The 24978-nt window shown below is 39.9% G+C and overlaps 3 protein-coding genes across 11 annotated transcripts in view; 1 reads left to right on the forward strand and 2 right to left on the reverse strand.

The window, feature by feature from the left end:
• Positions 1-2639, reverse strand: part of lhx6a (LIM homeobox 6a) — a 12511-nt gene extending 9872 nt beyond the window's left edge. For all 3 annotated transcript variants that reach the window (XR_013503253.1, XM_078272072.1, XM_078272071.1), the window contains exons 1-3: positions 2100-2639; positions 1140-1211; positions 672-854 (exon numbers count right to left, since the gene is read on the reverse strand). Coding sequence is in view for 2 of the 3 variants with exons in the window: in XM_078272072.1 (XP_078128198.1) it covers positions 672-854; positions 1140-1211; positions 2100-2177 (333 nt within the window). In the remaining variant the exon portion in view is untranslated. The remainder of the gene's footprint in view (positions 1-671; positions 855-1139; positions 1212-2099) is intronic.
• Positions 2640-4874: 2235 nt separating this feature from the next.
• rbm18 (RNA binding motif protein 18) lies at positions 4875-21502 on the reverse strand. Of its 3 annotated transcripts, none has more exons than XM_078271563.1 (6): positions 21397-21502; positions 19778-19891; positions 13504-13630; positions 12273-12359; positions 7578-7678; positions 4875-6054 (listed from the first exon to the last, which is right to left on the reverse strand). In XM_078271563.1, exons 2-6 carry the CDS (start codon positions 19882-19884, stop codon positions 5871-5873), a joined length of 606 nt encoding a protein of 201 aa, XP_078127689.1. In that variant the 5' UTR covers positions 19885-19891; positions 21397-21502; the 3' UTR covers positions 4875-5870. The 3 variants fall into 3 exon arrangements, with proteins under 3 accessions (XP_078127689.1, XP_078127688.1, XP_078127690.1); XM_078271562.1 differs by having other exon boundaries at positions 21248-21479; XM_078271564.1 differs by having other exon boundaries at positions 12279-12359; positions 21248-21470.
• A 128-nt stretch (positions 21503-21630) lies between these two features.
• The window catches only part of mrrf (mitochondrial ribosome recycling factor), a 30391-nt gene continuing 27043 nt past the window's right edge, over positions 21631-24978 (forward strand). For 4 of the 5 annotated variants that reach the window (XM_078270796.1, XM_078270797.1, XM_078270795.1 and 1 more), the window contains exons 1-3: positions 21649-21722; positions 22271-22533; positions 24757-24930. In XM_078270796.1, coding sequence (XP_078126922.1) covers positions 22374-22533; positions 24757-24930 — 334 coding nt within the window. In that variant the 5' untranslated portion in view covers positions 21649-21722; positions 22271-22373. Of the gene's footprint in view, positions 21723-22270; positions 22534-24756; positions 24931-24978 lie in introns of all 5 variants that reach the window. The other variant, XM_078270798.1, reaches the window with a different exon arrangement.

Genomic DNA, 24978 nt, shown 5'->3' on the forward strand with positions numbered 1-24978 from the left:
AAATATAGCTGATATCCTAACAGGCCTAGACTTGGACACAACTACAGAAGTGAACTCTGACAAACACCCATTTGTGCGCGAGTGAAGACTGTTTTGGTTGGAAGCACGCGGGCGCACGCGACAAACAGGGCGTATTGACAGTGAGGCTGTAAAACAGAAAAAAATCTAAACATTGGATCCTTGTATCTGCGCTCCTCCGAACACCGTCTGTTGCTTTACCTTTCATTCCTGAAATGTTACGTTGCAGCTGTTCCATTTAGACAGGCCTACATGTTTTGTAGTTAATTATATAATAGGGTATTATGTGTGCAGATACATTAAGGCTACGTTCGGTCGATACTGATAGTTATGGGTGACGCAATTGTATTTATTTGTGCCTGATTTTTATCTAGTGTAAATTCTACAATAAGAATGCCTACAGTTGTCCAGGCCTTCTGTTCATTCCACAACGCCAGCGCAAAAACACAGCAGGCCTGTCCAAACCAAAGGAGCCGGGTCAACATGGCATCCTTCTGCTCGTCTTGTGCAGACACGCTTTTTGCTGTTAATGTGAATTCCAGCGTAAAAAAAAGAGAAGGCTAAACAAATAAACAAGACGCCCCCAGAAGAAAATTATTTCTGCTCTGACCAGACGGGCAGTTTCACCCTTATGGTTAAGGTCGGCCTCTCACCTTCAGCAAGTATCTGTCCAGGATCTCCTGACCGCAGCTGGCGCACATGTTCTTCCCGGTGGACGGCACCGAGCTGGTGGTGGAGGTCGGCGAGCACACGGAGGGGGTGGACGGAGTGCTGGGGGACGAGCGCGTGTCCTCCCGCTCCATGTTGGACCGCTGGGACTCTCCGTCCGATTGAGACTGCAAGAGGGCATCAGCACAGCTCAGTAACACACAGAATAATCCCCCACAGTGCCAGTTTGCAGATGTCGCCAGTTTTTTTTTCTTCTTTTTTTTATGTTGTAGTTTATTTCAATGCACGCATAATTCACACGTAAAATATGTAGCCTGTTTACATGAATCCTAACTATATAATTCCACGTGCAGTGGATGCGCTCGGGCCAAGGGTCAACTACTGCGCAAAATAGACGCACTGAATTATCCAGACATTTTTTTTATAGCATAAATAGGCAATAAAGCTCTCACCATTGGCGCGTGTTTAGAGTCCACACTGCAGCGCGAGGCTCCCGGTGTACTCTGATGCTCGGCGGAGATCACCTATAAGACAACGTTCAGTAAACGGCAGGTCTTCATCACTTTTCCCGTGTCATCGTCAGCTGAGAAATCCTCGGGAGACATTTGCAGACAGCTCTTCAAGGCTACTCCTATGCTATATAAAGTGGTCCTGACAATAAACCCCGGATAAAACTGTTAAAAGGGCCCCCGCAACAAAAGGCACATTTTAATGAAGCTATTTCAATTTGGATTGATTTTTCCCTGCCCTTAACCCGTGCCTCTCAGAATAATAGTATTTTCTTCGCAATCCAGGACACGAGAGTGCGGGGAGGGGGGGGGGGGGGGGACTACCTGTAATTACAAATAGCTTGAAACGTTGTGGATAAGAGGGACCCGGAGTGTCAATTTCAACTGTCAATCAGAGAAAGGCAACGGGTCACCCAAAGAATTGCAAATTTGATTTTTAATGGCTGTAATTAAAATCCAATTCTTCTCAGGCGAATTGGCAGCGCTCGAGAGGCTCGCGGACCGCAAATCACGCTATTCATAACAGAGAGGCGCGTGCCTCTTTACAGCGGCTGGCGCGTGCAGCTGATCTCAGTACACAAGAAGTGATTCTTATGACATCACAGAGAGACAAAACAAAACTCACACACGATGCGGCGGGCTGCAAATAAACTGCACGCTTTTGCAACGGCAGATAGATCCACGCAGCGTTCAAGAAAGAAGATAAACCGTTTGGTAAATCAAAACGACTTCACATTGAGGCTTCGTTATACCACATATCGCGACTTGTATGCCATCAGATAAAAAGCTAATTCAGTCTAAACCAAGCAGCGAAGGCCCACACAGTGCATAAGTGGGCTACCTCTCCAATTTGAACCTTTTACGCACAAAGATGAAGCCCAGCCGTGTCCAAAGTGTTAGTACCTGTTTCGTGGGAATTCCTTCGGATAGAATCTTATTTCCCTCTGAAAGAGGGGACAAAACTTCATTTTTCCAGTACATGAACCCCTGGAGTCTCACAGCGTACAGTGTCTCCAAACTCGGTGCGTGGAATCAGGAGAAGACTCGGCGATGGGCGTCAAAACTTGTACCATCCGTACCATATACCATGCGTGGATTCGGGTGTAACCGGCGCACAGTCTTGTTTTTAACGCAAAAGGTTTTCTCTCTTTAAAACGCTGCTGTGCGCGACGATCTGACTGCCACTGGCACAAACTACAGAAGTTATGCAGAGGCTGCTGCTCCTCAGAAAGCCTTATTTAGAACAGAAAGAGTTCTTCCTTTCCCCGTTTCCCCCTCTCTCCACTTTTGGGAAGGAGTCTGACTACAGGAAGTGAATCAAATTGAGGGGCTGGCAACTTTTACTCCAAGGCTTCATAGGTGCAGGGGAGACTGCAGGGCTGCAAAGTCGACGGGAGCGCAGAGAACCAGAGGGTATTTGAAGAGCTGTAGTGAAAGTTTGTGCGGCTCTCTGGCCTGCCTTATAGTTAAAGAAGGGGGAGGGTGAAGAAAGAGGTTCATATGCGTGAGAAGGGTGGACACACTTTGGAACAGTTATGACAGAAACTTACTCAAACTCTGCTGGTGTATGTTTGATATCTCAGACATTTATAGCTGCTGCCAGATGCCAATGATAGTTATTTTTATAATTACCATTTATTTGCTACTAGAAATGTACAACTAGAGCTGACTGTATAGGCTGTAACGCAATAATTAACACACATACTCTGGCATTTAAATAGACCCTTTTATAGGCCTACACCGCGTCTGCATATATATGTTGGGTTGTGTTCAGGCTCAGTATCTACACTAGAACAGAAAAATAATGCCTCAAAATGCATGAAAACATAACCATAATTCATTTATTCAAATTCCATAGTGTAAAATATAAGTTAATTAATGAATTGTAATGGTGTTAAATGTTCTTCCCTCCCACGTATTTTAACGTCCATAAGGCTTAGTTTTCATATTAAAATGCTTTCGTTATTACATTATTTCCAAATATTTAAATCCCGCGTGTTGTGTATAATTAAGGTGAAACACTTAAGTAAATGTATCGTTAACAATAATTTGCAGGGCAGAAAAAACACTCAACAAATATAGATTAACAGATAAACAATGACAATAGAAAACGTCATGGTTGCATTTCAATCCATGGCCTATATTAGACTTTCCTTTTGCCACAATGATTTTAGGCCATAGCCTATAACCTAAACAAAAAAAAGAAAAAGAAAAAAAGAGTAACAGCTATATATATATATATATATATATATATATATATATATATATATATATATATATATATGTTTTTGTTTTATCATGTAGATCAGTGGCTCCCAACCTTTGTGGTCAGAGGTCCCCCCCACAGTCCTGTCAGATTAACTCATGTACCCCTTCATCAATTCCCAATGTGCACTATTCAATATAGAAAAGTGGATATTGTAATGTTTTCATACAATTGAACTGTCAACATTAAGGTTGGTTTGTTTAGAAATCGTAGTACTTGGAGTGAAGTTAAATGTTTCAACGGTTTATCCACTATAGGCTACTTTTAGCTAACCATTTCAGCCGCTTAAATACTGCAATACTTTCAGCCATGCACTTCTACCATTTATTCATTACTTTAAGATACCCGTTTAAACTGCTGTGTTCAGGTGTTACAGCTGATATATTCCTTTGATGAAATTATAATTTCTATTTATTTCATTTTTTATTTTTTTTTAAATTCGACTGCTTCCACAATCTTTCCAAGTAGGCCTTTCCCTCCCCCCCCCCCCCCCCCGGCACCAGCAGAAGTAGCCCACGGCTACTGGAATCACTGATGTAAAGTGTAGAGGAGCTGATGCACATGAAACAAATACTCACGAAAGTGTTTAACGAAAGGGAAGCCTGATGATTACAGGATGTGTTATGAGCCCACACACCGGTTTACATCGACGTGTCAATCAGGCTGTCCGCAAGGATCCAGCAATTATCTGTAAATCTACAGTGCAGAAATAATCCCATCAAAAATAAACCACAGCAAAAACTAAATTAACAAACTTCTTCATCATTCCAGAGGAGAAATTAATTTAAAATATTGACTCAACTGAACGTATATTTTAATGAATAGGCCTTTTATTGAAAACAGGTAAATACACACATTGCAAAGAAATCATTCATTAGATCTAATGGCCATCAGAAACATTCTGCAATCGGGTTATTTTACAACAACAAAGAATTTAAAAAAGGGCTGACTCGGGTCAAGAGGTAGGATTTGATTTGCTCGCTGCGCACGAAATGATGCTCTTTCGTTTTATGTTGTACAATTAGTCTGCCGAGCTCCATCCATGCTGCAATGTTATCTAGCCTGACTTAAATATTCTTAGTCGACTCTTCAAAACACGTGGTCTGCAAAAGATCTTTGGTTGCCGAATTCTTTCTTCACGCAAACAAATTAAGACTAACATATTTCGTTGCATACTTTTTTTTTTTTTTTTTGACTTGAGGTTTTATAGCCTCACACTGCATGTCACACCTGCAGAGAAACTCGGATCACATCAAAAGTATAGTGCTCCATGAACACACAGAAATCAACACAAATTGCATTTTAAAATAGAATGTTTCCACATTAAACCCATATGCAAAAGGCCAACAAAATATTATATCGATTTACAGCAAATTGTGGTGGGGGAGGGAGAAGAAAACTGCGACTCAAAACATAGTGGATGCTTTAATAAACTATTAGTTATTACAGAAAACATTGGGACATTTGTCAGTACTGGCAATTGTGCTAATCTGCTTTAAAAAAAAAGCTGTGATAATTCAGGACTGTATTTTTAACCCCTAGTGAATTCAATTGGATTATATCAGCAAAATCATGGTAACTGAGAGCAAATGTTGCTGACTGACAAAACATAAAACTGAATCCTGTATTTCAAGAGCAATGTAGAAAATCTACAAAATGGCATAAAACACACTGCAGATGTGATATTTAATAGCTTTTAATTGAAAAACTGAAACAAAGAGAGGAGGTAAGGGAAATACCAAAACTCTACACAACACAAAAAGGTCAGTAAAAATAGATTGACTGCAGTCATATAAAAATTGGATCCAAGCAAATGTCACACAAAAATACTGCAACTTACAGTAAGTGTCGCTGAGTGGCTAATCATTTGAACTTCATGAATACAAACCTGTTACAAATCGGTGTATTTCTTCCTCTTCACTGACGTCTTGAATAAAGACAATGTGACTGTATTTCACCTTTAAATAATATGATCTGAAAGTAAAAACGTGAAAAATAAGAGGATCGGCATTTAGACTCTTTAATAATAACATTTCTCTTTCCTGGCAGCGGCGCATCATGTCATTCACAGCTGTATGATTCACCTGCATTAAATCTCTGCAAAAGTGAGAAAAGCAGACAAATAAGATAAGGGATCCAACCTGCACAGCAGTCAGGTATGGGACACATGTTAAGACTAAATAATATCTGATACTGTAAACCCAAAATAACTAAAATCACTTTAGATAATTGTCCATGATTGTTGTGAATACTCCCAAAGTGTTCTCAAAGTATTGTCAAATCCTTTTATTCCCAGATAGGATGTGTATAGTCTTTATAGTATCTAGTGTAGAGTCTGTTTGTGTGTAGGTGGGGGCTGGAGTGTGTGGGGGGGGGGGGTTGTCCTCCAGAATGAGTGGGAGGATGGGTCATCTCCTAAACTTGCGGAAGGGCCTGCTCTGGTTATTGTGGTGTGATTTAGAGTAGGGCTCCCAGCGTTTCCTCTCTGGCGGTTTGTTATGAACGTAGGCTGACGGGCCCGAGTAGTCATCATCTGGATTCTCCTCCATCATCTGGAGCTTGGCCTCAATGGCGCGGATCTTAGCACTCGTACTAGAGGTAAAAAAAATAAAAATAGGAAAAGAGGAGGGAGAGGAGAGGTTAGCAGCGAGGCTGAGGGGGAATTACCAGTGCTGGTGCTGACGGGCGAACGGAGTGATGGACAGATCTTGGCTCTTGTCTGAGGGGAAAAGAAGAGGAGGTATTAGCACTCTTAGTAGTGGGAAGGACAGATGCAGGAAAAAAGGGAGCACAAGCAAGATACTGCCAGTGGTGCTGCATGAAAAGTAGAGGAAAACTTGTATTTAAATGATAAAACAGTTTTGAAGGAGCAAGTGAGAAAAATGTCAGTGCAGGCGAGAAGAAGAGTTGAATGAGGGAATGAGAGAGGAACAGATATAAAAAGCAGGAGAGAGAAAGTCTAGAGTGGGTATAGTGGGGAGAAAGGCAGAAAAGAGTGTTTATATTTCCTATCTTGTGCTGTGTGGAGAGAGTGATTTTGAAGTTTACGCTAGAATCGAAGTGTGGAGACTTTCCTGAGAAACATCCTGATAGCTGATAACTCGTTACATACACTGGATCGTCTCAGCAAGAGTTGGTACTGTGAGCACGAGGCCTCTTCACCGACTAGTGCTCCTTTTGACTGCCGTACTTACAACGTGCGTCAATATGTGAATGTAGGCCGGAAGTGTAGCCACAACAATGAAACATGTTAGATGTTGCTTTAACAGGACTTCTACATTTTTTTTTGAAACAAAGTGTTGGTCCATTTGTACACAGATGAACTCAACTTGTGAGGAAAGAAACAAGCCCACAAGTTCTCCTTCAGAAATGTCAGGACCAAGCTTAGCCAGCGTCCACACTGAGCTGGCTAAATCTGAAAACATCCTTTTTGACATCCATCCATCCATCCACGCTAGCATTTTCAGATGATTATTTGACAATCTCCATCCACGTTTAAACATCAAAACAAATGGGAAAATGGGTACATTTCTTCTTGTTCTTCTGGTTTGCATTCAGTAACATAAAACATCCGGTAAGGAGTGGTGTTGGCTGATTCTCAGCCGGTTAAACCTCTGTTGTCACCTCCTGCTCTCCATGGTCACCTATACAGTGTTTCAATGTGACTGACAATGTGAATTGTTCATTAACATATTTTTAAGCTTCTGTTGTCAGACAAGTGAACAAACATAAAATAGTGATAAAAGCTACCGTTAACCAAAGCGAACAATGATTGGCAAAAAGTAGGCTTCTTACTGCCACACAGGCCTCCACTTTGTCTGAGCAGGCTTACATCATTGTTTTCCAGTTTTCCTCGTCCACACTAAAATGCAAGGCCAGTGTTTTCAGAGTGGTCCACTCAGGGCACTGCTTTCAAGGAGCTTAGTTGTTGATGGCTTAGTGCAGGCAGAAGGCCCAAATAATGGGGAACTTTTTTTTAATATAGCTGTCTTAGTGTGGACATAGTCTGAGAGAAATGAAAATGGATAAAAATGTCAGAATAAAAATAAATAAATATATAAAAAAAAAAAAAAAAAAAAAAAGAGCCGATGTCGCTGTGTGCGTTTGTTACCAACCTGAGGTGGTTGGCAGTTACCGGTCCGTCGTCTGCCGCGCCGCTGCATGACGGTTCTAGGCTCGGAGGCATCGTCTTGTCATTACGGAAACCTTCAAACCTCTGTAGAGAAGTCATGTGGCCAAAACAAAATGATCCACACAAACAGTGATGGAAACATGGATGGGACAGACAGATGGAGAGAGACAAAAGGGGTAAAATAACAGGTAGAAGCAAGAAAAGACCCTTGTGCAGGGAGATAGAGACACATGGATAGTTGCAGCTAACACAAAAGATTTGCTTAGTGCATAATGTGTGCTTGTCTAGACGTGGACTTACTGGACAATACTGTCAAAAGGATTTAGATAGTAACATGTTCTCAGTGCATTTAGAAACATTTTAGTGTCCAGTTGAAACAGGACCACATAACAAGTAGATAAAGAGAAGAAGAAAAACATCATGTGAACCAGACATTTAGAAACCATCAGACCTCTTAATAAATCCTGACAGCATTTCTCTGGAGAGCCAACTCCAGCTTCCTCCCACAAAAATCAACATTAAGAAACTGAAGTATTGATTTTGTTTGTGTCTGCTCAAACAGACAGTAACCAAGCAGGACTGTGCGTCCAGCTCATAATCACACCCTAAGGCACGATGGAGGATAAAGAGGGAGCAGCTGAAGAGCAAAAACCAACGTCTGCACTCATTCCTTTCAAAAACCACCTTCCAAACATCTCCACCAGCCAACACAGAACTCTTGAAACCTGTGAAGAAAAAGAAGACAAAAAAAAAAACGAAACAACAGTCACATGATGGGCGTGAGGAAACCCCGGCACTTGGTGCAGCTGCAGCCATTCACAGGAATATGATGCTTAGAAATCAGTTGGTGTAAGTGTATAAAGTTATATAAATGTGGGCGCACACACACACACACACACACACACACACACACACACACACACAAAATAAATAACATGTTTAGCCAAGAATAGGTCTAATACAATGACCATTCCACCAGCCAGGACCCTTCCCTTCCACCTATTCCTAAAGGCATGTAGCTGGAATGCATATAGATCTAGGTACAGTAGAACCAATCAGGCCATACTGACTCTGTACACAAGCCAAAGCTTAAGCGATGGGAAGGATAACTTAAAATGTTTCTTGTTGTTCCAATTGTTGCACATTTGATTTTAAATAGCCTACACCACTGGTTCTCAAACTGTGGTGCCATTACCAATGGTGGGACGCAAGCTCCCTCTAGTGGTACGCGAATCGAATCTCTGATATATTTAAAAAAAAATTAAAAAAAATGAAATTAATAATTAAATTAATTAATTTAAAAACAATACTATAGAAATACTACAACATTTCCAATAATACTTAAAGTGGCTATATGTAACTTTCAGTATGGGTTGATTTCAGCGGCTCCTTTGGACAAGAGCGGTAGTGTTTTTACCACACGTGCTGTCCTTAAGGTCTAGGAGTTAGCGTTACCGGGAGTTCATGTAGTTGCGATGAATGTTTTGCTCAGACAAATAATCCATTTACAATAAGAGAATAAGTTACAGATGCATCGTTGCATTTCAAGTGTTGCATACGGTGAGCTAAACTGGGTAACAACGTTATCACTGCAGTGTTTCCCCTAGGATTTTTTCCTAGAGGGTTGGTGACTCTCCCCCAAAAAGTAGGGGGGGGGGGATACGCACCACTGCGCACTGCTCTCGTGTCCGCTGTAGCCAGTTTCATAGATTATAATGGAAGTGTCCGCTCCGCATACGTTACAAGTGCAATGTAGCCAGCCCGTCATTTAAAATGAATTGAACTTTTAAGGCGAGGAACGAGAAGCGTATTGCCTGTATGTGTGAGAACAGCTTTATCTCGCACAGCCCCCCAAAACATTGGTAGGGGAGACACTGCACTGTCACAAGCCAAAGCAATAAGAGATTGTTGTAGCAACTAACATTAGTAATAACTTAGATCAATAAAGCACATTTCATGAAACCCAAGGACGCTTTACACAAGTACAGAGGGACTTTGTTTAATTTCCTTCTTTTCCTGTGATGCCCCTACCCCAGTATCAGCCACAACTATAGCTGATAACTTCTAAAATAAAATTAAAATACAATTAGGCCTACATTAGGACATCTCCTGCTACCTTTTACCTGGCTGGATACACTAACACAGGCTTTATGGAGTTGCGCCGAAATCTGTGACCCGTCAGATTGTGTGCTCTGTAGCGTCATCTACCTGCCGTAAATCATTTTGTGACTTTGCGGGAAAAATCTGACCCGGACAGAGGCATTTTATATACATTCTTGTCACTGTTAGTCTTGTTTTCTGTTACAGGTCATTTATGATCATCAGATGGAACATTACACAGTTTCAGAAACATTTAAAAGTTACATATATTCACTTTAAACTAGGATCAGTTCAAAGTATTTTAAAATAAGTGTTTAAGTGTAATATTTTTTATTTCCATAGCAGCTTGCTACATAGTTACGTTTGTGGTCAGGGTGTGCATACATCCATAATTAGTTACGAGCTGTGATGGCAAGATAGTAAGCAGAGGCACAAAGAATGGTTCAAAAACACAGCATTGTGTCTCCAAACTTTAACTATTAGGAAGAGAAGTGTGGATGAGGAGAATATTTCGAACAGCCCTGTTAAAACTATAGTGATAGTTGCTACTTAAGCAGCGGCGGTGAAGTCTCCACAGCACCTGCTAGCAGCAAATGATGCAAAACAGTAATATGACCCGAGTTACCTCAAATTTAGATTCAGATGGAGCGGGACAGAGGAAGTACAGCGTGGTGGTCAACAATAAATATTGTTTTTTTAGGAATAAACCTGCCTCCAGCATGAACTGTCCTTAGCTGAATAGGGTAGGCCTACGCTACACTATTTTAACGTGGGCCATAAAGACGGTACTTAGAGGCAAGTTTGAGAACCACTGGCCTACACTAATAGTAATCACACAGTTAGTTAAGCGTGTTAAGAGATTTATTAAGGATTAAAATAAGTGTTTCATGTGTTATAGTTCATCATGGATACAGTCACAGGAAGTTGATAGAAGGTTAGTGATGATGAGTTTCAGGTACCAATAATATAACATGCATAGAACAGAACTTGGCTTAACTGTGTATTAATAAATACAGAATAATACAGTAATGAATTAGGACATTATTTGTTTAACTGTTTGAAAAGATGTGTGAAGAATTTGGGGGAAACTTTAATAAACGTTCATCAACGTGATTTTCTCTCTTTTAAAGCCTATTTAATGAAGTCAAGATGTAAGCCTGGAAATAAGACAACAACGCCGACTGTCTCTGACTCACTTATCCCAGCAGCACGTCACTTCTGGGTTGGAAAGGCCTCGCTAAAAACATATCACATTCAACTGGACCTGAGCTGGCCCCATTGCTGGAAAATTGCTCTAATCTTACTCGTGTGAAATAAGATTACAATGGAAAATCCCATTTTGTATCCCGAAGCAGAACAATCCCAGACTGTGTCAGACAATGTGAGGATCATTTTGATTGATATACTGGTCTCAAACTTAAATTAGGCATCTTGCAATTCACCTTTATCAGCTGTGACACTGACTAGAAATCTTGGTCCACAGCGAGCAGCTGGACCTAACCACATTCCTGTGGTGCAGCTTTGCTCATACCTGGCTGATGTGTTTGCAACATCATATTAACCATGCTTTGAATCCGAGCATGCTTGAAAATTAAGACAGAACCCAAAATTGTAACACCGACTTTTACAAACGCTATTTAGGTACTATAAATATAACTAAATATGTTAATCAGCTGCTATATGCTTCAAATTTCACGCATGGAGGCCGAACACTACTTCCAGTATGTCACGTACTTGTAGAGACAGAAAGATACCAATTTTTTCAAATAAAAATACATTTTAATATTAACACACCTACTGTATACCTGTAGATAAAACGTGCTGTAGCACAGTAATGCAGCAAAACATCTTCTGGCTGATAACTTTGCTAATAAAAGTATAGCCTACCTATGTTAGAACAGTATTGAATTTGAGGCCACTGGTAAGTGTAAGGGAAGGGCATGCAGAAGGTGTTGACAGATACTGTGAGTAAAGTAGTTAAAACCTATTTGCATTTGATGAGACACACAGACAGGTATTCATTTTGGGATATAAAGAGCTAAAATTTTAGGTTTATAAAAAGGTATAATTAACTAAAGCTATGTTTGGTTGGAATGGTGGATTGAGCCCAGTTACAAAGAATCTGTGAGCAGATTTATCCTACTACGTGTTGTCATAGAGCCGGCAGCATTGACCTTGACCTCCCTCTAGTGAGTGAGTGTGTGTGTGTGTGTGTGTGTGTGTGTGTGTGTGTGTGTGTGTGTGTGTGTGTGTGTGTGTGTGGCGTGATTCGTCTCTATACAGGATATCCCTTCACCCATTGCCAGTAGGTGGTCTATTGTTAGACAGGCATAGATTGTGCACTGCTCTCCATAATCTGACTACTGCAGTAGTAACGTGAAAATGTAAATCAACAGTTGCTTATAATCTTTTACCACAGTTTAGACTAAAACTCAGCATTCGAGAGTGCCCTTCATCTTAAGAATTATTGGTGATTTCTCTCTTCTTTTCAGCCTTGTTTCTGTCTATGACAACAGGGACTCATCCAGATGTAAAAGATTTTCAGTTTTATAAAAAGGGAGCCGAGTTTGACACTTACCCTCACCTGTGCGTGCGCCCAGCGCACAACCAGCTTCTTGGACAAAGCTAGCTTCCCATTCAAACACTGGATTGCCCTCTCTGCCTCCTACACACACACACACACACACACACACACACACACACACACACACACACACACACACACACACACACACACACACACACACACACACACACACACACACACACACACACACACGGGGAAGGAGAGAAAGGAAGAGCAACTGATTTTTTTATAATCAAAAAGCAGCCTTGATGATGATTGCACCCGAGTCCTTAAATAATTAGTCTTCACCATAGAGAGATGGCAGAAACAATAAGACGATGATGTGCCACTCTGCCTGCACAGAGACCATAACATGTGTCTCTGTTGTGTGTTTGAGAGGCAAATGTCTAATCAAAAGAGTAAGTGGCTTTGATGATAAATTATATTAATAAAGTAGTTTTTCTATGTGTGTGTGAGTGTCTAAGTGTGTGCGAGTGTGTAAGATAAACACACACTTCCTCTGTATAATCCTTTTGGGAGGGCTTCATATCCCACTGATAGACACTAGCTGTGAAACAAGATGCTTATCATGATCCCTAGGCTCACACAAAACAAATACTGCCTGCTGAACCTGCGAAGCTGAGCGGGTTCCTTTTAAGTCCTTTTTCTCTCTCTTTTTTTTTTTATACAATACAGTCCACTTCAGTTAGACACGTAATCAGGTCCTCCTGACTGCTTGAAACTGTCTAATAAAGCTTTCTTATGATATTTGAGAATGAGGAGCATTATTAGACTCAATAAAGTGAATCCCTCTGATGAAATATATTAGACTGTAAGAGCGGATGTACAAAGTACAAGGCAAAGTCACACCTATTGATTTGAGTTCATGAAGACACACACATATATTGACATACTATCATCGTGGACTGATATATTCTTGAAAAATGCAATATCTGCATTGATCCAATATGAATATCAATTGTACTGCCAATTATTGACAGATTGTGGAATTAGAATTGTATTAATTAAAATTAGCGAGTATTTCGCTTAAAAAAAACTAATTATTGACATATGTACCATGTCGTTTTTGTAACAAACACTTAGCATGACTTAAAAAACTTAGTATTTGACACATCGGAGTTTGTACCATCAGTTTACAAAAAATACATACTGTGGCTAAATAAAAAAAATATATAAATTAAAATCAAATATACATATTTGAAACATTAAATCTTGTATGTACCTCTCTGGTGTTAAAGTTGACAAAGCAGTAGCCCCGTGGCTGTCCCTCCAAAGGCCCAGACTTATGAAACAGGAAGTCAAACTGTTTCACATTGCCGAACTTCTCCAACAACTTCACCAGGTGATATCTGCCGAGAGAGGAATCGTGTGAAAGAGAGCACAAAAAAGGTACAAGAAAAACAGAACATAGGAAAGAGGAAAATTGTATTTGTTCTTAGTATCTATTTTGTAATGGATTTTTAAATAAGAACACAGAACATGCTTTTATTTGAATAAAATGTCCCATGTGAGACACTCTTATCTAACATTTCCATAATGATCAAAAGACGTGCACTATACAGTATATGTAGTTCAACCCTATGAACCAGCCACATAGATCTGCTCCACACTGTATTTGCAATCCTACAGTCTGTGAATCTGTCAAGTTCAGCTAATGAGAATGACAGCTTTCTCTCCCTGACACCTTTTTAGCAGCAGGCCAGCTGGTGTGGCAGCCCAGTGACAGTAAATCTCTCATTGAGACAATGCTGAGGATACAGTAGCAGGACAATGAGGGAATAAAAAAGAGGAAGCCTCAAATCCCCCCTGAGCACCGAGCTCTGCACAAACAACATCCACTCACTGTGTGGAGCTGCCTGGGACCGGTGGACTACGAATACATATATATGTGTGTGGTCATTGAAGAGCTATGTAGCGTGTGTGAGGATGTGTAGGTTTGCGTGTAACTGACTACTGGCAGCTATGGGAAAAATATTTCTTCTGACAGTGTGGAAAAGAGCAATGAGTTCAGGGCCACCTGTAGACTACTGTAGGTTTGCTGCTATGTCACCGTAAATACCCAGGTGCTGACTGAATGTTTCCAAGCATGCTGAACAGCAGGTGCTTTTCCATTTCATGACTCATCAAAGCTTTTCTGTATTAAATGATTTATAAGTGCAATTCTTATTTCTGCGTGCGCAACATAAGGCATGTTCTTTCATCTGATAGGCAATACCATGTAGGGCTGAAATTAATGTTTTTTTTTTTTACAATAAATGTATTAACTGTTTGCTCTATAACCGGTCGGAAAATAGTGAAAAGTGTCCATTATAATATTTCCCAAGACACAAATTGACATATTTAAATTTGTTGTTTTGTCCGATATTCAAACATTCAGATAAGATATTCAATTTAGTGTTGAAGAATACTAAGAAACACAGAAAATATTCACATTAGAGAAGCTGGAACCAATAAATGTTTAAATAAATGACATAAATGCTCAAAAAAACAACTGAAACGATAAATCACTGATCAAAATCGTTGCCAATTTATTTTCTTCCTTCGACGGATTATTAATCAATCAACTAATCGAGTAATTTCTTCAGGTTTAATATCATGTCATCAAGTCTGGTGTCCCTCTACCAGAAACAGCGTGTGTCTGCAGTGTCTTCCTGATTGATTAGTCATTCAAACCACCTGTGAATCACCTCATATTCTTGAATGAAAGGTAATGAGACTAAGCCTGAGCATCCTTCACTGTAAAACCAAACAAACAAAGGTCTCAGTACAGTACCGACTGCACCACCCCTGGAAACTGTACCCATTTGCAATCAAATTAACTCACTCTTTTACACGTCATTGTAAGCACAAGCCAAAAAATAGAGTTGCAGACACAATAACTTTACGCGGTAAAAAAAAAAAAAAAAAAAAAAAAATTACAATTCATGGATATTTTTTTTTGCCATCGTCATCATCAAATTAATTCATATAACTGATGGGCACCATTTGTTCGTCGCATCTGGTAATAAGCCATTTTCCCTGCAGACATTTTGACTCGTCTTAGCAGGAAAAGCACAGGTGTTACTAATAACATAAACGATGGCTCTGTTCTATTCAAGTGTCCCGGTACATCATGATGACAACGTGACAGTGGGGCAGCATGTACAATACCAGGACCCTGAAACTGAAGCAGCTAAAATGGAATTCAGCCATCATTGACTTCATCATTAAAATCTCTGCTTTTCTTGCAGTGACATGCCAATATGTCAACATAAAAAGCAACAACAGAAACAATATTGAAAATACACAAAACAAAAGAAACCAACAAACACCTTCCTGTGTTTCTGTTTTGGTGCCTTTGCCTTGTGTGACTGTCCAGGCCTCACAGTGACCCCAAGTGTTTTGTAGAACTGCTCAATTAATGCTGCAGCCTTTAATTGTTTAGTTGCTGGTTATTTTTAATCCTGAAGTGGGCGTGCGTGCGTGCGTGCCCACAAAGATGACTGTATGACGTTAATGTGCAAGCGTGCATTTATACTTCATGTGGGATACGGAGGGTGAATTGTGCATCTCAGCTACAGGTTGTACTAATGTCTTCCACCCTTCTATGACTCCCTGGAGGGCTTTAGGCTAAAGAGAATTCCTGCTTTTCCCAGACAACACCCTGCAAGCCTCCCATGTGAAGGTGGCTCCTCCAGCAGTAGGCTCATTAAATAAAGGTTTATCATATTACTTAAAAACACTTTTTTTGCCCTCCTTTACTCAAATAGTTTGCCTTTGCACTTTGTGCACCTCTGAGACACTAATCAGGAAATGAGAATGACAGTCATTTAAATGCATAAACTCTATATATTCAAATAAATGTATAACGCATGTTTGTGCAAATGTGTAAATGTGAAAGAGATTAGATGGCTGACACTCTAAGAACATTTTTGGATGCTTGCGAGCTGAACCACAATGGACCGCTCCTCCTGGGGGCTGTAAAAACCACCGGAGGAAGAGGAGGTGAGGGGGGAGGAAAGGGAGGGAATGGTGTGGAGAGGGAGAGTAAAGTTCATAGAGGGGATGTTGACGGCAAGGTGAAAGGTGGAGGAAGAGGAGGAGAAGCCAAAAGAAGACTGGAGGTGAGGAGCCAGGTAGGAGAGACACAAGAGCTAGGAAGCAAAGAAGAGGAAGGAAGTGAAAGGGGGATGTGAGTCCAGTCCAGAAAAAGATAAGACAAAAGGTTCCGTACAGAAACTGCAGGTCAGAGGGGAATAACTCTAGAGAGGAGGGCGTGAAATTGGACTTTCTGGCAAAGCAGCTATCTGCAATATGTTCATATTTTCATAAGAATCTACAGCATGAGTAAGATGATGGTTATAAGTTCTTTAATTAATAATTAAAAAATCATGACAACTTCCAGGTATGCAACTTAAAATGTAACAAGAGGACGCGAAAGAGAACCGAGAGGGAGATGGTGATGAATTACCACTAATGAGAAATTCCCTCTCTCAGCAGCCAAAAGCACAAAAACATGAATATGTGCTGAAAGCCCCAGTTACACCTGCTGTGTCTTTGCTCTGTGCGCAGGGCAAGGGAATCTATTATGTATTCTATACTATTATTATGTAATATATATAAGGGCTGTCAATCGATTAAAAAATGTAATCTAATTAATTACATACTCTGTGATTAATTAATCGAACGGTGCCTGAACTGATACTTTTTAAGAAAGTAAAAAAAGAAAAGAAAAAAAAGGGTACTAAACAACAGTTGGTGACATTAAAGAACGGCTTGTTTATTGCTAAGGCCATATGGTCAAAATTAAATGATTTAATAATAATAATAATAATAATAATGTATAACAATAACTTATTTCACTAGTAAATTGCTGTTGAACGACAAAAACAACAACCAGATAGGAAAAGGACATTTACAATAACTTCAAATGCACCACGAGGCTGTAGTTTACCAGTTTCATTGAACGCACCGTCTGTGTTGTTTCTCCGATGGCAGCTGCAGATTGTTACATACCAGTGTTGAATCCTCTACAGTAAAACACAGTCAAATTTTATACCGTTTAGCGTTAGCTGTCAGCATTTTAACCGTGTTTAATCCAGCTACTAGCTAGCGGTAAGCTAACGTTAGCTGCTGTCGAGTATAGTGTTAACTAGCGTCACGTGTAGCGGTGTTTGTGTTGCCTTTATCGTCTGTTTCAGAGCATCAGAGAGAAGCGCAGACATATCAGTGGCACCAGATTTTCGTCTGTATGCAAACGTCAATATGGAATGGATTAATCTGCGTTAATTTTTTTAACGCGTTATTTTTTCTCAAATTAATTAATCGAACGCGTTATTTTGACAGCCCTAATATATATATACAAAAATCGATTCACATTTGTATTGCGATTCAAGCTCTACCGATTCAAAATCGATTCATAGAATTCCAAAAACCGATTATTATTTTTTTGTTTTCGTTTTGTAATGGCGTGAGTTTAGCTCGCCATTCCCATAGATGGCGCTGCATCTAATTTACACTGACGCCTGGGCACTCTTGTTATAATCAAAAGAAGAATGAGTGCAGCGGAAGTAGTTTAGTCGGCGCAAACAATGGTAAACCTCACAGAAAGAATTATTCAACCTGCTCCATCTTCATTGAAGGCGAGAGTTTGGGCACATTTCGGCTTTTATAACCTGGAGGGGAAGACGGAACTTGATAGGAATCATGCTATATGCAGGCTTTGCAAAGCGAAAGTTAAGTATTTTGGAAACACCACAAATTTGAGAACTCACATGGTACGGCATCACCCGGAGATTAACATTAAAGACGTGGACGAACAACAACCTAAAGTACCTAACATGCCAGTCAGCCAACGCACTCTTTCAATGCTCTAAACTCCCACCCAACTCTGAACGAAAAGCTCTTTTTATTTAACGGTTTTATTTTATACTTGAATTAAATGTATTTGAAAGCTGGCCAAAGCTTGGCACTTTGCAGTTTTTAAGTTGGAAACGTTTTTATTTTTGTATGAAGACATATAAAGTAATATCAAACTACATTTCATTTGTTGTGTTTCTTTTTTTTTTTTTTTAATCTACTGCAATCACATGGGAAAAGTAACTACATTTAAATACTGTGAATCGAAAAGCGTTTTTGAATCGAATCGTGAGCCTAAAAATCGATATTGAATCGTGACATTTTCTGAATCGTGCACCCCTAACACACACACACACTTTCATACTGCTATGTTCAGCATCTCTGCTTTAGAATAAAAGGATATCTTCTAAGAAATAAAATATCACATACATTATTCTAGACTTTCTATAATGACTAAGAAACCAACTTGTAGTACACAATTTGATGTCTTTAATAAAAATAAATAATAACCAAAAAAAACTCTTGCAGAATAAACAAAGTTGTATTAACTATTCATGGCCTCATGTACTCATAATCAGCACCTTGCATTTCAGGTCTGCATTCCTCCTCTGCACTGAGTTTTGGTTTGGCTTACAGGGACAAACAGAGGGAGTACTGCGTATGCTGCTACCTAGGAGCTAATTAATCTTCCCAATCAGCACCAGGGGCCACGGGCATTTCTCTTATTTTCCCTCCATACTGTGAAGTAGTGGGCTATTTAAGGAGAGATAGAGCAGAGCAGGGAAAGGGGAAGGAAACGGCCTGTCTAGACACCAACCAGAGCTGCAGCCCATACATTCTCCAGCAGCCCCCACAGGCACACAAACACACCCCGAAAAACTACCCTCCCTCTCCATCACAAAATGTAGGGGTGCTCTCTACATTAGCATTTAGAGTTTTGCACATTCAGACATTCTACTGCACACACATATCTATATGCAAATGCACCAATTGAAGGATGTTTACATGTACATATGTCATGTAAATGAGACAAACAAATAATGCACACAGACACCTCAGTGTGCTGAAGCTTGCACCACAACCAGCTGACACCCAAACATCAACTATGTACTTAAACATGCTCTCTCACACACACACACACACACACACACACAGTAAACAGGGCAGGTGAGTGAGGAATGATGGCTGGTCCTTAGCAGAGCAGGTCTCCACGCCTCGCTGCCTTTCTTTCACACACCCAGCCCTGTCTGCTCAGTCTCAGCATGCGATGCACACACACACTACGCACACAGTTAATCAATCATATATGCACACACACAAAGCATTGCTTCTCTATGAAGCAGAGCCAGGCAAGTTAAGAAGCAATGCCTCAGGTTCATAATATGGACCGCCTTACTGCAACTTCAAAATTCTTAAAGTAAAAGTCTTAAAATGTGATGACCAGATTATGGGGCACATTAATTATACTGTCTCACTGGTAGTTTCAACTCCAATCTAGTTTGAAGCATGTGTGTATAAAGATGCAACAAGCTGACTGGGATCTCTCTTAACCAGCAAATGCAGACTCATCATGATGTAAAGATGTTAAATAATAGAGACTGTTGAGGTGAACACACCTTTCCAAAATGTGGGGTGAAACCAGTAGTGGATTTACTCACTCTGTGATTTTGGGATCGATGTTGCCTATCCACAAGCGGTTTCCATCATGGGCCACACTCTCTGACATGATGGAGGCATTTTCCACTGTCTCTGCCGCAGACGACATGTGTACTCTGTGGGAGGCAGGAATAGAAGACAGAGAAATTAGGTTTTCAAAGGAAAGGCAGGGTTAAGTTCACTTTTTTGCATTTGTGTCAGATAAATTAGCAGTCATTAAGGAATCCAGAAAAGTAAGCTGTTAGTTGGAATGCTAAAATATTGCCTTACAGAGAAACTATACTATCTATACTATATTAACTATATGTCTCGGAGCACTGTGTGGCTTACATGATTGATCAAAAGGCATCTGTAAAATGAAGAAAAGTGATCAGAAAAGATCTATCCAGCCATTTGACCTACTGTATGTCAACCACATTTAGACATTCAACCTCAGACAGTGCTGGGACTCTTAATGAATAAATGAATGAATGAATAATGAAATGACACCTTTGTTGCTTTTCAGAAAGAGCATAAAACGAATTTCAAAAGAACATCAACAAACACACATTACAGCACATTATATAACATAAAGCATAACCAGCATAAAAACATTATTAAAAAAAAAAGCATAATTTGGGAAATCGATAAAGGACATCAAGTGCAAGTTCAAGAAAGTGTTTATAAGAGGAAGTGCCTAGATAGGTCAAACAGTTATGCCTACAGTACACATAGGTAGTGTTAAAAGCATGTAGACGGTGCTAGCATCAACTGTACAGTGCCTAAAGTGTTAGGCAATCAGATTTAGTACAATTCAATACATTAAAAAGTCGATCATTTCTTTACATAGACAGGTTAATTTCCCGTGTTTTGGTATTTAATGAGCGCATTGTCTTAAGTTTAACCCAAATGTCAAAGTATAAATGTCAAATACTTGGCTCATTATACATTCGATTTATGTATACATACAGGTACAAGCAGGGGCGAGATTGTGGTCGAACACATTTCAGCAGCAGTCTGCACAATGTCAATATAGCTTTTCTTTTGTTGTCTTTATATGTATTTATAGTTTAGATATCTAGCTAGCTTCTCCAGTATCAGAATAAGGAAATCATGTAACGTTAGGTGAGTTACTTCTATTGACAGTGTCAAGCAAACAATGGTTCTGGTATAATAATAAATAAAGAAATAATAAAGGTAGGATAAATAAATAAAGAAGAAGAACTATGTTTACTCTATGGAAACGTTGACTTACTAATAACGTAGCTAACGTTAGCTTAGCTAACCGCAGGTTGATCGATTGACTAATATCCGCACGTTGTAAGCATTTGCTGGTTAAATCGATTGTGTAACGTTAAAATAATCTCGGTCGGTCATGGTGAGATGTTGAAGATGAGCTAACTATATCCACTAAACGGTTAACAGTCCGATTTGGTCGTGTAGTGGCTAGCTAGCTAGCAAATAGCTAGTTAGCTTAGATAGTATCACTTTACCTCCTAGATCCGTCAAACTTCCTCTTTGAGAGCGACTGACTTCCTAAACGTAATGTGCTACGGATCCCACTTTGGGAGGATTCAGTTGCGTCAAAACGCGAAACTAATCATTTCAATCAATGTTCACGTTTTCCTCCAATAAAACTGACCAGGTTAGCTAGCTCGGAGGATTTTCGCCTTGCTAACGTCTCACAACAAAGGCGCAGGGTGATGCTGTAGTTTGTTTAACTGCCTGTGCAGTCGAGAGGAAGCACTTGTTTTAATGTTCGGCATCTCCGCACCGCTCTCCTCGCGACTCCGAGTCACCTTGGTCGTAGTTTTGAGGCAGGAACCCCGCCCATTCGGTGTACTCCATACAAAGTTTCAAACGCATAAGCGGACGTCTCAAAGTGTCGGCGCGTTATGATGACGACATAGATGTCAAATGTGGCTTTTCCTGAGCTAACACGCTTCTGTAAATGCTGTAAACTTGAAAGTAAGTATGCTGTTTGGGGTCATTTACAGTTGAAGGTAGGGGTCTGCCGGGTCGTAGCCGAAATTAACGGCATTGTTATGTTTAGCAACTACGTGGTTGCGGTTTATGTTTACTTTTTGCCTGTGGTATGTGCAGCAAAAGGCGAAGAAGTGCTGTTTGCACGCCCCCATCACACCGACCTTCACACCACATCACTTACATAAAGAGTTGGGACTAGTCAGTTAGTTATCTTATTATTTTTATGTAGGCCTACGTTCTGTTGTTAATTATATAGTATCTGCCTCGACAGCCTCGTGTTTCCTGCTTTTCTCGAATATCAGTTATAAAAACCAACCTGGTGGCACTTATCTGTTCAGCTTGAAATATTTTCTTGCCCTTTTATAGACTAAACAGTTAATCAATTAAACAAAGAATAATTCAGAGGTTATTGTTATTTAAAGTAATCATTGGTTGCAGCTCTATAGGCTGATCAGTTTGTTTGAGGAGGCAGAGCCAGGCATAACATTATCTAATACACTGCTGTATTATCTTTTGCTCAAACTGTAAAGTGTGCAGAGGAGGGATCATGCGGGCTCACCAGCTGGCTTCTGCCACTGGAAGAAGGAGAGGTGTGTCTGCAGCAGCTGCTGCTGTGTGTGAAATCTACAGGATATGAGCTACAGTATCTCAGTGAACACCTGTACTTCACTTGTTCTGCTTGACTTCCATTCTAAAGAGATCCATCACCGCCCCACATCTGAGCCTATCTGCTCTGCCACAGTGCGCCGTATCATATCAGCTTGTCAGGAAACCTGGCAGCCATGGATGCCTGGTATGGGTTTGTATTGTAGGTGGTGTTCCACAGTCTAGCCTAAATATTGCCATTGGAATATGTTTGGATTTCTGGTGTCAATGTTGGATTGATACCAGGGACTTGTGGCATGGCTGTAGGATAGGGCTGCGCAATATGTCGATATTATATCGATATCGTGATATGAGACTGGATATCGTCTTAGATTTTGGATATTGTAATATTGTGATATCTGTCCCTGGTTTTAAAGGCTACATTACAGTAAAGTGATGTCATTTTTTTTAACTTACCAGACTGTTCTAGCTTTTCTATTATTTGCCTTTACCCACTTAGTTATTATATACACATTAATGATGATTATTTATCAAAAATCTCATTGTGTAAATATTTTTTGTAAGCACCAATTGTCAACCCTACAATATCACCGCAATATAGATATTGAGGTATTTGGTCAAAAATATAGTGATATTAGATTTTTTCCATATCGACCAGCCCTAATTGAGGACACTGAGATCCATATTGTATCTGGCATTTTCGGACTTTAAATGACCTGAGGAGGAGTTTAAAATCTACACTTAAACAAAAAGACAGATTCTGAAAATTTGTTTAAAAAAATTAGTATTATTTAAATTTTGATAAATAAAGTGATGGAGAAATATTTGAAACCACATTGAGAGCATGATGTAGAGATATACAATTCTAATCTAACCCTAAGCCTCTAGTTAGGCTAAAAGAATAAGTAAATATCAAAAATATTAAAAATGTTAAATACCCAGAAAATCTGACATACTTTTTTCAGTGGGTCGGTTTCACAAGGAGGTGTTTGGACTTATGACTGGTGGTGAAAAGTCTTTACTTCCTTTTTTTATTCAAACGATATTTAGGTTCGGTGAAGAAAAAACACATTTGAGTACATTTACAGTCACTAGTCGAGTATATGTTGTTTTAGATTTTCTTGTTATACATTTTTCTCACAACTGAAAATAATTGCTGCTTTTTATCGTTTTACAGACAAAATATCTCAGTAACGTGATGAATTTGGGAAAGTTCTTCTCACTTGTAATCATACTGTCTTTAAAGCAGCAGTTTGTTTCTCCTCACAGCTACCAGTTATAAATACACACCAGACAATAACAGTCAGGCTGCAGTGCGCTACGAGCTCTTCACAGCCACTGACTGTGAAAGACGGGCTTTAGTGTGTGTTTGTGTCTGTGGGCTTAGATATCTTAGAGTTTGTCTGTGCTTGTGCGTACTCTGAGGTTCAGTGACACAGTTCACAGCAGAGAGCCAGTTTGCGAGGTGGGAGGTGGTACTATTCCATAGTAAAGGAGTGGTTGGTCTCATATTGTTGTGTGATTTTTGAATGGGAGGTTCCCTTTCAGGAATGCCCAAACAACTGTGCTTGGGCTGAGTGTGGACTTTGTGTTGGCCTACAGATTTGTGTGTGTAAGAGGAAGGGAATGACGGTGTGTGTGACTTAAGTGTAATTGCGTGTAATGTAGCCTGTACAGCTGAGTGCAGAAAGTTCTTCAACAGCAGTTATTTTTTTTACTTCGTTAACAATGGCTCAATTCCATTAAGTGTTCCAGTAAGTCAGGTCAGTGAGCCAGCACGCACAAAACCAGAGCCCTGGAACTACCTCACCTAAGTGGAATGCACTCGTTATTAATGTTATTATTTACACCTGTGCTTTTCCTGCTATGACATGCCAAAATGTCTGCTGTGAATAATGTCTATTGGCAGATTAATCAATATTGAAAATAATTGTTACTTGCAACCCCACTTCTATGTGCAATGTTTGTATACAGTAAAACAGGCTGATACTTTTGATGATGATTAGTCAATATCTTGAGTTACTGTATTTGAATATACTTGTAATTTATATCACAGATAGGCCTATAACTTTAAAAAAAATTTTTTTTACTTTAAATAGAATTGACGGGTTTGGCTCTATTATTTCTCTTTTTTTTAATAATGTTTTTTGTCAGAAATTATCATCACGTTTTTAAGAGAAAAAGAGAGCATTGTACTTAAATGTCAGTTCAAGATGTAGGCCTACCTCCTACTGGCTGATATGAGCTATTACTTCATTTTGATGAAATATTACCAGCGGTGCCTTCAAGTGATCTGTGTACTGTCAAATTTAATCAAATGGTGTTTGAAGTCAGTGGCATTGTGTTTGTATACTTCCTCTAACATCATTATTTATTTATTCTCTGACTTCCCTCTTTCTTTCTGTTTCAGTAATGGCTTTGAACCACCTGAGTCTGCTGCGCCCCCTGCTGTGTCAGTCCCTGGTGCGACAGGTCAGGTCTCCCCTCGTGGCCCCCTCTAGGGTCCGTGCACCACTTCTGTGCCCCAACACCACCTGCTACCCTGCTGCATGCACCAGGCTCTATGCCACCAAGAAGGCAAAAGGTCAGTGAGGAGATTGCAGAGACCGGAGTTCACATGTGTACAACCTCT

This window comes from Sander vitreus, chromosome 16, assembly GCF_031162955.1.
Source record: "Sander vitreus isolate 19-12246 chromosome 16, sanVit1, whole genome shotgun sequence".
NCBI lineage: Eukaryota > Metazoa > Chordata > Actinopteri > Perciformes > Percidae > Sander > Sander vitreus.

Bases quoted from the DNA above. Each gene is read 5' to 3' on its own strand.
- rbm18 (XM_078271563.1), bottom strand. From the start codon at position 19,884: ATGTCGTCTGCGGCAGAGACAGTGGAAAATGCCTCCATCATGTCAGAG. The intron at 7,679-12,272 runs GTAAGTGTCAAA...ACTTCTCTACAG, and splicing joins GGGCGCACGCACAGGTGAGG to AGGTTTGAAGGTTTCCGTAA. The intron at 6,055-7,577 runs GTTGGTAACAAA...TTTTACCTCTAG, and splicing joins GTAACTGCCAACCACCTCAG to TACGAGTGCTAAGATCCGCG.